The sequence below is a fragment of the Moschus berezovskii genome, chromosome 12 (assembly GCF_049115385.1).
Source record: "Moschus berezovskii isolate FMDL1 chromosome 12, NW_MosBer_1.0, whole genome shotgun sequence".
Classification (NCBI taxonomy): domain Eukaryota; kingdom Metazoa; phylum Chordata; class Mammalia; order Artiodactyla; family Moschidae; genus Moschus; species Moschus berezovskii.
In genome coordinates this window covers 31,810,163-31,827,832 of record NC_142471.1, presented here as the reverse complement: position 1 = coordinate 31,827,832, position 17,670 = coordinate 31,810,163, and the positions used below count along the sequence as shown (strand labels likewise).

General features: G+C 42.3%; 1 protein-coding gene across 1 annotated transcript; it reads right to left on the bottom strand.

The window, feature by feature from the left end:
• Window positions 1–848: 848 nt before the first annotated feature.
• Window positions 849–15,911, bottom strand: VDAC2 (voltage dependent anion channel 2). Its single transcript, XM_055425380.2, has 10 exons — window positions 15,777–15,911; window positions 15,519–15,573; window positions 14,411–14,479; window positions 13,575–13,624; window positions 9,331–9,483; window positions 9,184–9,236; window positions 7,920–8,147; window positions 6,765–6,915; window positions 2,666–2,723; window positions 849–1,414 (listed from the first exon to the last, which is right to left on the bottom strand). The coding sequence occupies exons 2-10, from the start codon at window positions 15,547–15,549 to the stop codon at window positions 1,323–1,325; spliced, it is 885 nt and encodes a 294-aa protein (XP_055281355.1). The 5' UTR covers window positions 15,550–15,573; window positions 15,777–15,911; the 3' UTR covers window positions 849–1,322.
• Window positions 15,912–17,670: the final 1,759 nt, after the last annotated feature.

The following is a 17,670-nucleotide window of genomic DNA, read 5'->3' as shown; positions in this document are numbered from 1 at the left end:
TAACTGCTATTATTCAGTTCAAGTTCAGATTAAGGCCAATGGCTACCTAGCTTGAAGCCAATCTGCTCACAAACTTAGGCCCAAGCTTTTCAGTGTCTACCTGGAAAGAAATGAGTTAGACCTCTCACTGGGGCCCATACAGATTGTCTGGGTACTGACACTGTCTACTCCTTATTCCACTTCCCTACACCAAGTCCCATCGCACCTAACTAGAGCCTGGATCATTTCCATAGCAATAGCCCAAAGGGGTCAGAGAAGGCAATGGCACCCCACTCCAGTACTCTTTTGCCTGGAAAAACCCATGGATGGAGGAGCCTGGTAGGTTACAGTTCACGGGGTCGCTAAGAGTCGGACACGACTGAACAACTTCACTTTCACTTTCATGCATTAGAGAAGGAACTGGCAACCCACTCCAGTGTTCTTGCCTGGAGAATCCCAGGGATGGGGGGAGCCTGGTGGGCTGCCATCTATGGAGTCACACAGAGTCGGACACGACTGAAACAACTTAGCAGCAGCCCAAAGGGGTATGGTGTGTATATACAACCTTCAGCACCATCCCTTCGTTTCTCTTTCTTCACCACTTACTCACTAATCCTTCCTGCAGTTATTAATGATCCAATGTAATCTTATATGATTTCATATCTTCAGTTTGTAAATTTGTATATCTTCTTATTTTACTGTAGTCTAAACATTTTATGGAGTTATTCTTGGGTCAGAGGACTCTGTGGCACATATTTAAGAGCAAAATAAATGCTCACTGGAAAAATATAGTACTAGCTTGATATCCTACCAGGAATATTTGACCCTAGCTGCCAAGTTTTAACTCTGCAAATACTTGGAGTCATTAATAATGTATACTCATTTTATTCATAATTTGTAATGTTTCAGGATACTGAAAGTAATTCTAATGATGGTTGAATTTAACAAAAAATTTAACCTTAAGACATCCACTGATCCATCTCATTCAACGGCAATATTCAATGTTAAAAGGAACATAAAAACAAACATGCACACAACTGCACAGTTTTCATAAATGTCTATTTCATTATTGGTGGGTAGCGCATTTAACAGTTAAATACATTTAAATAATGTATAGGTGACTGCATGACTGCAGTATTGGTAACTAGATAGACAACCAATTCAACTAGAAACCAGCTAACAAGTAACTGTCTAAATATTTAAAATACAGCTCTTGTTTAGATCATCCTTTGTTCTGATCACCTTCGGGGGGTGGGGTGGTGGGAGAAGCCTGCTGGTCACACTGGAAATATATTAAGGCCAAATCTTCTGATACCCATTTCCAGAGGTTTCTTTCAGCTGAATTAAGCCTCCAATTCCAGGGCAAGCCCAAGTTTGTGGCCTCCAGCATTAATGCTCTTCCCATCTACCAGGGCAGACAGTGTAAGCTTCACACCTGTAAACAAAAGCAGACAACCATCATGTACCTGCAACAACTCATGGGAGTCAGCAGTCACCTCACAGCCTGTCACTTTTTCTCAGCTTGTCAGATGACCTATAGTGCCAGCCACCAGAGGGCACCTGAGAGTACCTGAGAGACCAGACAATTCATTTGGCACGATCCTGAGCAAGGAAAGCATCAAGTCACAGAGCATAAAAATGTTAATAAAGCTGAAACAGGAAAAAAAAAACCTCAAAATAGCTCTGAAAATACAATCATGTTCAATGCACTATCCAGACTAAAAGACAATCTGGACCTCAGGAAAGGAAAAGCTACAATTAAGACACATTTTGGGACAAGTAGGGAGATCTGCATATTTACCATATATTAGGTATTATTTTAAATATTTTAAATATTATTTTTAAACTGTTCATTTCTTTAGCTGTGAAAACGGTACTGTAGTTACGATGTCTTTAAAGTGATGCAGTTAAAAATGTCTTACTCTCATATGTATGCTAGGGCTGATGTGTCTGTATGTTTGCAAAATATACATTTAATTTGTAAGAATATGTGGGTAAAAAAAAGAGAAAAGATTATGTATACAGACAAGGAAGGAGAAAACAAACACGGTAAATGTTAGTAACTGGTCAATGTAGGGAAGATGAGTGTTCATGGCACCATTCTTTTCTTCAGGTTTCAGAACAGTCAAAGTATGGGGAAAAGGTTCCAAGTGCTTCAGAACCTTGCTATTCAAATGCTGGTTCAAGAACCAGTGACACTGGCATCACCTAGGAGCTTCTTAGAAAGACAGAACCCCATACCCCAGATCTATGTATTCTAATAAGATTCCCAAAGTGATTCAGGCACCCTTTATTAGAGAAGTACTGCTCTGGAAAACAAGCAAGGCTCAAATTATTACATAAAGTAAATGAGATTCTAGAGATCAAACAACCAAAGCAATGAGTGAATAATGACTGGAGAAATAAAAATTACTACATTTCAGGCACAAGTGAAGAAAGTAAATAACCAGTCTTGTGCTTATGAAGGACAATGTTAGCATGCTAAACCATTTAGGGAAATGTCATCATCGCTACAACTTCCAAATAGCCCAGCATTAAAAAAAATAATAATAATAAAATATTGTAGCAAAAGGTAAACGTGTTCACTGTACTTTTGTCAGTTCTGTATGTTTGAAAGGTTTACAAAAGAAGCTGAGAAATGAAAACTGATTTTGAAAATACTATCAAAACAATCCTTAAAACTTACCAGGCCTCAGAGTTTGAGTATAGCCCACTCCAATTAAACTAGAGTTGTTGACTTTTGCCTAAAATGCAAAAACAAATGTAAGACAAATTTTTGAATGGAGAGACAAAGGCCCTAGGTATTTCCCTATCATGCAATCAAGACATGTTCACTTTTCCATGTGAGATAATAAAATTTAATATTGTATTAAGTTAAGCAAAAACATTTTCATACTGTTCAAGCCAAGAATACTGAAGTGGTTTGCCATTCCCTTCTCCAGTGGACCACATTTTGTCAGAACTCTCTGCCATAACCTGTCCATCTTGGGTGGCCCTACATGGCATGGCTCATAGTTTTCTTGAGCTAGACAAGGCTGTTGTGGTCCATGATGTGATCAGTTTGGTTCCGTTCCATTCCGTCGCTCAGTCGTGTCTGACTCTTTGCGACCGCGTGGACTGTAGCCTACCGGGCTTCTCTCTCCATGGGATTCTCCAGGCAAGAATACTGGAGTGGGTTACCGTTTCCTTCTCCAGGGGATCTTCCAGACCCAGGGATCGAACCCGGGTCTCCCGCATTGGGGGCAGACGCTTTAACCGAGCCACCAGGGAAGCCCAAGATCAGTTCGGTTAGTTTTCTGTGATTGTGGTTTTCATTCTGTCTGCCCTCTGATGGATAAGGATAAGAGGCTTATGTAAGCTTCCTGATGGGAGAGACTGACTGAGGCGGGAAACTGGGTTTTGTTCTGATGAGTGGGCCATGTTCAGTAAATCTTTAATCCAATTTTCTATTGATGGGCGGGGCTGTGTTCCCTCCCTGTTGCTTGACCTGAGGCCAAACTATGGTGGAGGTAATGAAGATAATGGCAACCTCCTTCAAAAGGTCCCATGCACTGCTGCACTCAATGCCCTCAACCCTGCAGCAGGTCACCACCAACCCACGCCTCGGTCACAAAGGTCCGCCTAGTCAAAGCTATGGTTTTTCCAGTAGTCATGTATGGGTGTGAGAGTTGGACTCTAAAGAAAGCTGAGTGCCAAAGAATTGATGCTTTTGAACTATGGTGTTGAAGAAGACTCTTGAGAGTCCCATGGACTACAAGGAAATCCAACCAGTCAATCCTAAAGGAAATCAGTCCTGAATATTCATTGGAAGGACTGACGCTGAAGCTCCAATATTTTGGCCACCTGATGTGAAGAACTGACTCATTGGAAAAGACCCTGATGCTGGGAAAGATTGAAGGCAGGAGAAGGGGACGGCACAGGATGACATGGTTGGATGGCATCACCAACATGATGAACATGAGTTTGAGTAGGCTCCAGAAGTTGGTGATGGAGAGGGAAGCCTGGCGTGCTGCAGTCCATGGGGTCGCAAAGCCGGACACAACAGAACGACTGAACTGAACTGAAGCAAAAACCAGGCCCCACTTAATTCTTATCTACTAAACTCAAATTGTCAGCAGGACACAAAACTCTTGCCATCTTTGAGGATGTATCTACAGACCCTAAATTGTCCACAGAGCACAAAAGCCTAAGTACTCTCATAAAAATTGTTCTTGCTGAATCTAACACAACAAAACCACACCAGAATGTGAGCAATCGAAGTTTACCAGGCTCAGTAACTACACAACATGACATACACACCACCTTCAAAATATGGCATGTGTATAGTTTAAATTTGTAACTATGACACACACTACTTTCAAGGGTCTTCCTTAAGAATCTAAACCATGCATGTTCTAAATCTCCAAATGATAAGCACTTCCTCTGAAGAAAAACAGACTGACTACAACTTCTTGACCTCACTTTTTCCTACACCTCTCATGAACAAACCTGGGTCCTAGCAGCATATAACGAGACTGTGCTTCAGAAGATGTTCCAAAAGAACACTGTTGACCAGTCCAGATCCCTACCCTACCTGTACATTTCCACTATTTTAGGATTTTAGTCACAGATTTTCAAAGGCTACGAGGAATTCTGGAGAGCAAGACATGGACAGAAGCTACTAGCTCCATTCTCTCCCACTTTTAAGACCATTAGGCCACACCAGAGGTCTATGGCTATAATGGGATCATCTCATCCCAATCTCCATGGCCTAGGTTGCCTAGTCAGGTACCTTTGCTCTTCAGCATTTTGAGTGCCATGGAAACAAAAAGGTAACACGTAGTCTCTGACTTACAGGCAAAGGTCATGACAATAATGACACCTGTACTCACTTGGCACTATAGCCAAGTCTTCATGAGCCTCCAATGCCCATGTGAGTTAGTTATCTAAGGAAGAAATGCCCACCAGTAACCATCTTGTGCCAAAGCAATCAAGTGTGCTCAGTTGTTCAGTCATGTCCAACTCTTGGTGACCCTGTGGACTGCAGCCCGCCCAGCTCCATGGAATTTTTCTAGGTAACAATACTAGAGTGGGTTGCCCTTCCCTTCTTCAGGGGGTCTTCACAACCCAGGGGTCAAACTTGCATCTCCTGCATTAGCAGGCCGATTCTTTACCACTGCACCTCTTGGGAAGCCTGCCAAACAAATCAAGAGCCCAGACAATAAAATAGCTCCTACTATTTGAGGAATCAACCAAAAAACTGATGGAGCATTATGCAAGGCTTTGGGGGTGATGCTTGATTATGGTAACAGCAGCACAATTTAGGTGGGATATGCTAAATACATTTCCAAATTAATCCTCAGAAGTCATTCACTGATACACAAGTCCCAAGCTGCGTTCTTCCCATTATAGACTGTGAAAGAGTTGCATCTTCTGCTGGTATTAAACCTGTGAGGGTGCCAGAGACATACATTTGAAAAGAACAGCAATGCAGCTACCACAGCATAGTGTGAATCCTGAGGGTTTTACTGCTAAGGTGTAGTTAGAAACAGAGGGGGAAAATAAATGAATCACTATTTTGCCAATGGGAAAAGCATTCTGGGTGCTTGTCATTCTCTCTGATAACAACTCTGCTAAGAAACAAGAATAGGGTTAAAACTTAATTGCCTAAATTATTAAAACATATTGTCCCCAGGAATGAAGATCATTTTATGTAACAGAAGTAACTCTCATGAAGGTTTAATTCTCATCCCAGTACAAACAGTGCCTGACCTGTAACCAACCAACACACAGAAAAGTTGCTGATCTGCCTGAAATTGGAGCCGTTGCTCCACACCCTCAGACACTGCACTCCCTCCTACCACAATCCACTATGACTGAGGGAAGAAACAGCAGAGAGTCCAAGGACAAGACTAGGGTGGCCATGCAACTCAGTTAACCTGAGGTAAAGGGGAGGAAGTTCCTGTAGGACTTCCAGTGCTAACCCTGGGATAGTCGGTCCCAGGCAAAGCAAAACGAGCTACCTGGACACCCTAGACAGGAGGGAAATTGAAAGACTTGCATGTCTTTCAATGGACTTGCATGTCCAGTCCTGGACTATCCCTCCTTTCTTCCCTCCCTAGCAGTGGACTAAGTCCTTCTCCTCTACAAGCTTTAGTTTCTTCACCTGCAAAACAGCATGTGTACCACAGGCTGCTGAAACAAAATCAGAAGATATTTTGTAAACCATTAAAGTCAGACACAAAGTAACATAATACTACTAGTTCCCAACAAGAATAAGAACTGCCCAGGGCCCAAAACATTGGCATCCCTGGGCCTGGACAGGATTGGGGCTCATAGTTACCATATATACTATTTCAGTGGGCTTCCCAGGTGGCTCAGAAAGTAAAAAAATCTGCCTGCAATGCAGGAGATCTAGGTTTAATTCCTGGGTCGGGAAGATCCCCTCGAGAAAGGAACGGCAACAGTATTCTTACCTGGAGAATCCCATGGACAAAGGGCCTGACAGGCTACAGTCCATAGGGTCACAGAGGGTCAGACATGAATGAGCGACCAACACTTTCACTTTTCATACTACATCAGTAGCTTGGAAGTTAATTAAAACACACTCCTGCGGCCTGGATATCAAACATCTAACATTATATCCACAGAAAAACTAGCATTCCAAGCTCTAATCTCAATCTGTGTATAAACTGTGGTTCACAATTACAATTTTAACTACAGTTACAATTTTCAACACAATCTAATATACCCAAAGATTAAGTCCCACAATGAAAATCCCATTCTAAACCCACAAGAGTACTTACAGAAATGGAAGCAGTGGGATCCAATTGATATTTAGCTGCAATTCCAAAGCGAGTGCAGTTGGTTCCCGATGTCCAAGCAAGGTTTACTGAAGTGTCAAGATCTTCACATACTTTCTGATAAATTGATCCTCCAAACTCTGTACCATCATTGCTATGAGATATTTTAAATTAGTCCATCTAGACTGGACAATGTAATAATGCTAAGGCACATGGCTGACACTATAGCATTACATTTAAATAAAAGCCATTGCTTACACGTGTCTCTAGTGTTTCACTAAAAACTTTTTAAGTTTTAAAAACACGAATTGGTCAAATAAATCATGGTATATCCATTCAGCAGAATTACCATACAGCCACTAACAATCATTAAGAATACATAATGCTATAGGAAAATGATCATAATATATTAATGTAGTGGAGATCATAATATATTAATGTAAGGTTCTTTCTGGCATGTATTTTATTTACATACATATAAAAAGGTGAAACATCAAAGCATTAATAGTTAACAAAAATTATACATCTAGGTGGTGGGATTATGGACAATTCTGGTTTACTTCTTTTACTTCTGTTACATTATCAATGCATCATTTTCGTAGGGGAAAAAATTCTTTAAGTCCTTTCCACATATACATTTACTTTGGGTTAAGAAAAGACTATACACTTTAGGCAATCCTATCAAATGAGCACCTTACACATCACAATTTACTGAAAGCACTAGTACAATCTGGCGTATCTTAGCTTTTTTTTCCCTGGCCACAGTGTGCAGCTTGTGGGATCTCAGTTCCCCGCCCAGGGACTGAACTCAGGCCACGGCAGTGCAAGTGCCAAATCCTAACCAGTAGACTACCAAGGAAACCCCGTCTTAGCCTCTTCCAAAAATCCCAAAAATCCCAAGCGCGTCAAGCCTCATGTGAAATGAACGTTTACTCTCTCAGCACCAAAATTCAGAGTAACATTTTTTATACAGAGTAACATTTCTAATACAGAGTAACATTTCCATACACTTCTGAAAGGGGACTCAAGAAATGCCCAAAGATAATCTTTTTATGTTAGGAGAACTCCTTTAGGTTGTACCAAGATTCAGAGATGACAGGAGACAGCAACACCACTCTGAGGTCCCACATCATAATATCCCAAAAAAGAAATACTCACACATTAGTGTGTAGCTGGAAGTCCCCAGTCCTGTAGCCCACTGCAAAGTTATTCCTTGTCAGCTTTGATTTGGCACTGTCAAAGGTCATCTGGTACCCAGCAAGCCAGCCCTCATAACCGAAGACAGCCGAACCATGGATTGCAGGTCCAGCAAAATCAAAGTCAACATCACAACCAAGGTTTATACATTCCCTCTTGTAAGAAGACTTGATTTTACCACTTTTCTTTCTAGAAAAATAACAAACTGACTTAAAACTGATGCCAGTAAGAAAGATTTACAGACAGAGGGTAGGATTTACAAAACAGATTTAAATGAACCTCACTATAATGAGGAGAAGAGACACACTTCACTGTTTTATTGAGGTTCACTTTATAGTGCTTCCCCACACACACATAAATTAAGGGTTTACAGCAGTCCTGCATCAAGCAAATCTGTTGGTGTTTTTTCCAATAGCATTTGTTCACTTTGTGCCTCTGGGTCATGTTTTGGTAATTCTCACATTTCAAACATTTTTATTATTACTGTTTGTAACAGAGATCTGTGGTCACTGATCTTTTGATGTTACTACTGAAGGCTCAGATGAAGGTTGGCATTTTAAGTATTTTTAAGTTAAGGCATCAGTTCAGTCACTCAGTCGTGTCTGACTCTTTGCAACCCCATGGACTACAACACGCCAGGCTTTCCTCAAACTCAAGTCCATCGAGTCAGTGATGCCATCCAAATTAAGGTATGTATATTTGTTTTTCCCCCAACATAATGCTATTTTACACGTACTAGTCAATAATCTAGTGTAAATGGAACTTTTATATGCACTGGGAAACTAGAAAATCTGGAAGACTTGTTTTTTCACAATACTCATTTTACTACAGTGATTTGGAACCAAACTTCCAATATCTCTAAGGTATGCCTCCAAACGGGTAGCAAGATAATCATAAGAAGCTAAAAAAAAGACAAAAAAACCCCCCACAACTCAATGAACTAAAAGACAACGGCACCTGGGGTGACTACATTGCCACCAATATAGGAAGAATGCTTTGCAGAGCCGCTATCAGTCACAAAAACCTATTAAAAAAAAAAGTTCATTCCAAGTTAGTGCCACAATGATAAAAGGCAAACAGCTGAAGGCAAGCCAAGAACCATACTGCTCATGCTCCAAAGGCAGAAACAGAAATTTGCCAACACACGGGCATCTGAATATGCACCTTCCTTAAATACACTGAAGAAAGCTTTAAACTTAAAGCAGATAAAAATGTCTGTGCTTACCCTGTGTTTGGTGAAAAGGTAGTATCAAATGTCAGTTTCAAACCTTGGCAAATCTATTTCAAGAGAAAAAGATTTTTTCAGTTTATTTCCTTTTTGAAACACAAAAATAAAAATAATTAATACTAAAGCACATTTTCAAAATGTTACCTGGTCTTCAATGGCGATTTCTGTTCCCAGAGTGTTATCAGTGTTCCACTTTTCTGTGAAAGTCAGACCATACTCACACCATTTATATTTGGTCTCCAAGGTCCCAGTAACTTTACCAGTGTCTGTATTAGATGAACCAGATGTTGAGAATTCCTAACAAGACAATAAAAAAGTTCAGGAACTTTCTCGTAAGCCTACAACAGTAAACTTTCTAACTTACACAAACCCCACTGAAACCCTTAGTAATGCACTAATCCCTTTTTCTAGCTTCCCAAACACTCCTAACCCTCTGCTGCTGCTAAGTCATGTCAGTTGTGTCCGACTCTGTGCGACCCCATAGATGGCAGCCCACCAGGCTCCTCTGTCCCTGAGATTCTCCAGGCAATGCTACTGAGTAAATACAAGAGTGACAAACTAGCCTGTTAATTACCGACTACCATCTTGTTACCGCTGACATTTTCAACCAACAGATCAAAAGTTACTTGAATATGATTCTCAAGTGAACAACAAACTATAACGTTTTTAAGGATATTTCTGCTAAAGTGATTCTGAGTTTCAAAAAAAAAAAAAAATCAGTGGGAGGGGACAGGGATAGTGAATGGGTATTTTAGAACTGCTTCCAATCTACCTGATATTTAATGAAACACTAAATAGTTCAGTATGGCTAATCATAGACTCCATCCATTGAAATCAGTTTACACACAATTTACTACGAAATGGTCCCTGAAAATCCCTAAAAAGAAAGCACTCCACTGAAAGAATCTATGACACAAAGTTTTTAATTCTTTGGTAACCTCAATATTCTGTTTTTCTGACATAGTTTTCATCAGGTTCTATGCCTTTCCAATCACCTTTAACATTTTCAATTAAAAAAATTGGTGGAAGGAAAGTCCCTATAACTGGTTCATATCATCCATAATATAAACTATTTGAAATATATCATATAATCTTGTTTGTAGCAAATATAAATAACATGCCAATCCTTAACTTTACACCAACTGAAAAGGAAGGTATAATATGGAAAGAACTTACCAGAAATTTAAAATCTGCTACAGATAATCCAGAAATCTAATCTTTATGAGCTTAGTATACAGGCAAGCAGTTGAACTCTTCCAAGATAAAATACTAAAATGCCTTGAGGGTTCTAATTTGACTACCAATGTTATACTCTATATGGGAAAGCCAAATTTAAAAATGGCTGATCTGAACCTTTTAGAAATAAGAAGAGAATTTCAACCTGAAGTTGTGATACTTGCAGAATGCGGAAATATCCAAAACTGTATCCATCGGAGAAAAGACCAATCATCTTTCACTTACAAAACATCATTTGTGTAACTGCTGCTCTGCAGTGACACAGACTCAATTCTTTAGGTCTTCTATACTATCTCCTGAAATTAGACGCTTTCATTAACAGAAACTGAGTCAAAGCTTGGCACTCAATGCCCACAGTAAAAAGCACCAGATTGTGTTAGCAAAGAACACTGGATATAAAATTAGGAGACCTGATATCAAATTCTGGCTGGCATTTACTAAATGAGTAACATTAAGGAAGACACTTTTCCGGGTCTCAGTTATCGCAACTTAAAAAGTTTAAATCTCCTACCTCTGGAGGATTAAATGGGTCTGATTCTGTGAAAGTTTTGCATATTTTCACATGCTCTACACAAAAGGATATTAAAAAGCAGAGACATTACTTTGTCAACAAAGGTCCGTCTAGTCAAGGCTATCATTTTTCCAGTGGTCACATATGGATGTAAGAGTTGGACTCGAAAGAAAGCTGAGTGCAGAAGAATTGATGCTTTTGAACTGTGGTGCTGGAGAAGACTCTTGAGAGTCCCTTGGACTGCAAGGAGATCCAACCAGTCCATTCTAAAGGAGATCAGTCCTGGGTGTTCACTGGAAGGACTGATGTTGAAGCTGAAACTCCAATACTTTGGCCACCTGATGCGGAGAGCTGACTCATTTGAAAAGACCCTGATGCTGGGAAAGATTGAGGGCAGGAAGAGAAGGGGACGACAGAGGATGAGATGGTTGGATGGCATCACCGACTCAATGGACAGAGTTTGGTGATAGACATGGAGGCCTGGCGTGCTGCGATTCATGGGGATGCAAAGAGTCGGACACGACTGAGCGACTGAACTGAACACAAAAGGAATACATTATTAAAACAATATAAAATATATAGAGCTGTGTTCTAATAGATACTTGAAATGTAAGTATGTTTTAATATCTATTCTTAACCCTGAGTGACAATGATTAATTCTTGAGGTCCCACCCACTGCCACCCAACAGCCCATAGACTGAGCTATGTCTATATGTATATACATGCTGAGTACATGCCTAGGGAGTGCTCAAGACACAAAACGACGATCACACTATGATCTGGGACCAGAACTGGGTCAGATGACACCACCGGCAGAGCTTATATCTTTCATTCCTCATGAAGACACTTAGGCTTCTACATTCTGGGGTAACCTAGACATCTTTGCAATTCAGGTGAGAAAACAGAATCAGGCATTCATGGGACTACTTGGGGCCAGGTACCTATTTTAACATCAGTACAAGGTTTTTGAAATACATACATTAAATGTAAATTAAAACATGCTGTATCTAATCAAGCTTCTATAAACCCTTCATGTTCTTAAGTCTAATTTCATAAAATTCCTGTCCACAATAAGCCTTTTCTTTCAAACAAAGATTTTGATTTATTAAACAATCTAGTACTAGATATACTGCTCTGATTATTCCCCAGTATAAAGTTGATTTTGTCCCTTCAGCCAGCAAGTAAAATTTTAAACACTGGAACTGAATCTTCTACTTTTTTTAAGATGGGCTTTTGTGTTTCGCAACTTGTTTAAAAGGGGCCAACAAGTTAAAAGAATGAACACAAACAAACACCAAGTCACTGCTCTCTGTAAGCTGTTACCTTGGGCTAGTAACTCACTCATCCACACTGAATACTCAGGCTTCCTTTCTGACCAAAGAAACCAAATAGATGTATAAAACCCCAGTATCCAATATAAAACCCCAGAAATCCAAATCTAGGCATTAAGAAACTACAAAATTATTAATTTAAGTAAATACCAATTGCGTACACTAAGGGAGTTAACTACAGAAAGAATTTATCAAAATAATCAATAACATTCAATATGCACACACTATACCCATCCCCTAAAGAATCTCAAAAAATTTTAGTAGAAAAAAAATTACACAAAATTTAATTTTACTTTACTCTCTTTGAAGGAGTTTGTTAGGCAGAATCAAGACATCCAAATATCAAAGTATTAACCTCTTTGCTGCTGCTGCTAAGTCGCTTCAGTTGTGTCCAACTCTTTGCGACCCCATAGACAGCAGCCCACCAGGCTCCCCCGTCCCTGGGATTCTCCAGGCAAGAACACTGGAGTGAGTTGCCATTTCCTTCTCCAATGCATGAAAGTGAAATGTGAAAGTGAAGTCGCTCAGTCTCCTCCGACTCTTAGCGACCCCATGGACTGCAGCCTACCAGGCTACTCCGCTTACGGGATTTTCCAGGAAAGAGTACTGGAGTGGGTTGCCATTGCCTTCTCCATTAACCTCTTTAAAAATACTCAAATTTAAGACTCTCTAAATTCACAAAATACAAGTGGAAATTTCCCCCAAGGAGGGATGCTAGATTATAATCGTTATATAAATAATTAGTACACTCAAATTAAAAGTTATTGAATATTTTTATGCCCAGGACTCTTTTTTTCCTTTTTTCAAAAGATATTTATCTATCTATTCATTTGCCTGTATTGGGTCTCAGCTGCAGCATACAATATCCTCTTTTTAGTTACAGCATGCAGAATCCTTTAATTGTAGCATGTGGGATCTAGTTCCCTGACCAGGGATCAAACCCAGGTCCCCTGCACTGCGAACATGAAGTTTCAGTCATGAGACCATTAGGAAGTCCCCCTGAATGCTTTTCAAAGGTATTAAATGGGTTACAAAAAAGTTTAACAAGTTTCCTACCTTCAGGCTTGCAATCTTACTGAGGAAACAGAATACCACAAGGACTGTCTTTTCTGAATTTCTTGTGCATGGCAAAACACATGAAAATCAGAAATCTTATCTAAAGCCAAAATAAATCAAGATAAAATTCTCTTAAAATGAAATTATCTTTTGCCTCTTCTTTAAAATAAAATGGGTAGACATTTTATGACTATTTTATGTGTTGAAAAGTTACATAAAAGTTTGTCAGAACTTATCAAATACCTAACACTCACCACGCCGCTGCACGACTTTGTTTTCACATCCAGTTTCACCAACCCAAAACCTTCAAGTAGAAAGCAAAAAAGAACAAAATGATTCTTTTGTACAAAAAGATGCATACCAATGGTTGACTCGACATTAAAAAAAAAATTCACATATTTAGACAAAGATAAATATGTGTTAATACACAGTATTTAAATGAAAACGATTGTAATTATTCTATAAACTAACAAGGACACAACATCTCCAGGAAGTTTTGCCTAGTGTGTCAATGTGTATTTGGCACCCACCCTCAAAAAGGCTTTCAAATCATTTTTAACAAAGCAGGTACTAAAGAATGTTTTTCAAACCTAAATATCAGATCAGACAATCAATTCAATTTAAATATGAGAATTGTCAAAAACTTATTATAATACAGGCATTTACAACATTTGTCCCAAAGGCATACCGCACTTTGGGATTAATAATCTAAACAACTTCAAAAAAGCTAAAAGGATAAGGAGGGTGGGGTATGGAAGAAAATCTTCAAGAAAACCCAAATCTATTTGAAAAACCCCATAATCCTTTAGGAGTAACCACCATAATATCCAAAAACAGTAAAAAACATAATTCTAGTCAACCAAGGCCTAAACTGTATCATTGAAAGTAAAAGCATAATTTTTTTTTCCTTAAAGGTAAATTTCTTGAACTAAAGAATGAAAAAATGGAGAAAACTGGGATGGAGGGGGAATGTAGATTGTTATGGTACTCTTTCACCAGGAAAGTTATCTGAGGAAATTATTAATTTCACCAAGCAGTCCAAACTTACACATTTTCACTTCTAATCTAGAATTTTTTAAACAGTTCTTACCAAATCCTTTGTTGAAAATATCTCTGGCAGCTTTGCCAAGGTCAGCATATGATGGAGGAATACACATTGCTGGTGGGAAGAAACATTTCTGTATTAATGTCCTTGTTCTCCCAGTCTGCCCAAAAACTAGCTTAGAACCCACTGCTATCATTAAATCCAAGCAGGCCAACTTGGTTTTGAAACCACTAGAAGCTACAATAAAACTACATGAGGGAGATATCAGCACCAAAGGCTTATTTCTAAAATGGATCATAACAAACTTGGGAAACTCCCTCCAGACTGTCTATTCCTAAATTTACACAGGGCTTATAACCTCACTTCCTAGGACGGGACTAGTAGAAAAAATCGAACACATACACATATACGTAAAAATATATCTGCCAAAATTCACTGGAATGGGCCAATTTAACCAAATGAGATAAAATAAAATACTAAGACATGTCCCCTTCCCTCCCTCATTCATCCTTTAGTATCCGCACTGAGGCCAAAACAATATTCTAGAATGGAAAGAGAAAAGTAATTCATATTTGGGCAACCTAAACACTGGAACTTAGAAAAATGCAGCTATCTATGTTTAACTCAAGCGTCTGCATCAAATAAACATCCAATACACTTTAAACATATTAATATGACATTCAAGTCCTCGGCCAATGCTATGAGGCTTAAGGGCAAGCAATCTGAGCTCACCACACCAGCTCATTCATTCTACATAGCACGTCCACGCCCTTAGGAGCACATGTAATGACCTTGCGCTCTCAGAAGGGGGGTTACTACTTCCTCTAAAAAAGTGACCGGCCCAATCCTCCAAAGGCTGAATCCGACAATTAATAACTTTTTGCTTCTGAGTTCATCAAACGCACGTCCAAAAACTGAAGGTGAATGCGGCCACAGGCCAACTCCCCAGGCCTAGTCCCCCTATCCGAAATCCACGCCATTCACGCCCTCCTCCGCAGAGCCAAGGAAGTCAGACAGTGGACTGGATACCGAAAGGGGTGAGTTTACAAGCCCTTGGAAAGATTCGAGGAAAGAAGCTGCGGTTTTCTGGTCAACAGGCTTCGGCCGCCCGGACACCGCAGCCCCACCCCGCAGAGAACCCCGCTCGACTTACGCCGCGCGCAGTTCTGTCCGTAGGTCGCCATGGCGAGGCAGTGGGGAGAGGTGATCTGAGGGAGGGACAAGAAGTGCGGTCAGCGGTGGTCAAAAGCGAATCGAGGGGCCAGAAGGGGGTCTCGGAAATGGGGAAGAGGGGCCGCGGGGCAGCGCGGCCATCTTAGGGAGTCAGGGCCGACCCCGAGTCCGACTCGGGCGTCCTGCTTGGCCGCCGGGGCCTAGGCCTAGGGCCCGAGTGAGGCGGGCGTGGTGGTACCTGGTGGTCTCCGGGGGGGAAGGGGAGGCGCCGCTGCCGCTCCGCTAGCAGCTGAGGCCGCTCGGCTCGCTCGGCGTCGGGCTGCAGCTGCCGCGGCTGGAGGGCGAAGTGAAGGAGACACCGTTCCGCCCGCCGCAACCCTGTCCTCCCCCCGCCAGGACCCTGCCGCTGCCCTGGGGCTGTCCGCCGCGCCTGTCCCCGCAGCGCCGCCCGCTGCTCACTCCAACCTGCTCCGAAACGACCACGTGTCCCGAGCGCACCCGTTCCCCTGGGGTGGGCCGCCTCGGTACCTCGGCGGGGGCCAGAAAAGTAGAAGCTGCCGGACCTTGGGTCAGGCAGCGACGAGGGCAGCCCCAGAGGCGAGGGGGCGGGGAACGGCGGAGGCCGCGCGGGGGGTAACGCGCGGGCGGGGGATGGGGTGGAGGCCCCGCGCGCGCACGTCACGGGCGGGGCGGGGCGTCAGGCGCGTGCCTGCGCGGGGCTCGGCGCGACTGGGCGCGGCTGCACACCCCGCGGTCACGTACCACTCTCCAACTCCCTTTCTCCCCTGTGGTTCGCACACCCTGCAGAGCCAATCCCCAGTCTAGGAAGGAGTCAGCTGAGCACTACCTCTTTCACACCGAGCGTGTGCAGCGTGCGCTTCTGAAAAATCCTCTATGTCTCCTGGCCCAGGGAGAAAGGAGTGGAGCACAGGCGCACGTCCTGCCCCTCGGGCACTCCCTATCTTCGTCCCGCCTCCCACCGCGGTGTAATTGCCCTGCTGAGCAGCACTCGACGTGAGACGCTCTCTTGGGCTGCCCCTCCCTGAACAAACTTGAGCATGTCTCGGGGTGCCCCGCCTTGCCTCGGTCCCCCGCCCCCACCCGGGCTAAGGCCCCTAGGGTACCTTTTCTGCCTCCTCTGTCCCGGTTAGAGGTAAGACTGCCTTACACGCTCAGAGAAGTGAAGTCGCTCAGTTGTGACCGACTCTTTGCGACCCCATGGACTGTAGCCTACCAGGCTCCTCCATCCATGCGATTTTCCAGGCAATAGTACTGGAGTGGGTTGCCATTTCCTTCTCCAGGGGATCTTACCGACCCAGGGATCGAACCCGGGTCTCCCTCATTGTAGGCAGACGCTTTACCGTCTGAACCACCAGGGAAGTACAACTAAAGATGTTTTAATGAATCAATCCTGCTGGAAATTTTAGGAAACATGCTGACCAAGCATTAGAACGCTGCACTCAAGTTCACTGGGTGTGCAAGAAGAGTGGGAAGAACCAAGGGAATAAGAAAAAATGAGCCGTCTAAGATCCAATACTTTGGCCACCTCATGCGAAGAGCTGACTCACTGGAAAAGACTCTGATGCTGGGTGGGATTGGGGGCAGGAGGAGAAGGGGACGACAGAGAATGAGATGGCTGGATGGCATCACCGACTCGATGGAGGTGGGTTTGAGTGAACTCCGGGAGTTGGTGATGGACAGGGAGGCCTGGTGTGCTGTGATTCGTGGGGTCGCAAAGAGTCGGACACGACTGAGCGACTGAACTGAATGAGATGTAAGTAGAGTCAGTTTAGGCTTCGGAATCTATCGCCATTATCCGCAATTGTACCCCAGCTTCTTTTAAGTTTAAATGAGATGAAGTGGTCTTTAATAGCCACTAACTACTCATGAGACGAGTTGACTCACTGGAAAAGACTCTGATGCTGGGAAAGGTTGGGGGCAGGAGGAGAAGGGGACGACGGAGAATGAGATGGCTGGATGGCATCACCGACTCTGTGGACATGAGTTTGAGTGAGCTCCGGGAGTTGGTGATGGACAGGGAGGCCTGACGTGCTGTGATTCATGGGGTCGCGGAGAGTCGGACACGACTGAGTGACTGATCTGATCTGATCTGAACTACCATAGACGATGAG

Coding starts and splice junctions, on each gene's coding strand:
- VDAC2 (XM_055425380.2), bottom strand. CDS start 15,549: ATGGCGACCTACGGACAGAACTGCGCGCGGC. Junction 14,480..15,518: donor CGGACAGAACTGCGCGCGGC/GTAAGTCGAGCG, acceptor TCTTCCCACCAG/CAATGTGTATTCCTCCATCA. Junction 6,916..7,919: donor TTCCAGCTACACACTAATGT/GTGAGTATTTCT, acceptor AATATCTCATAG/CAATGATGGTACAGAGTTTG.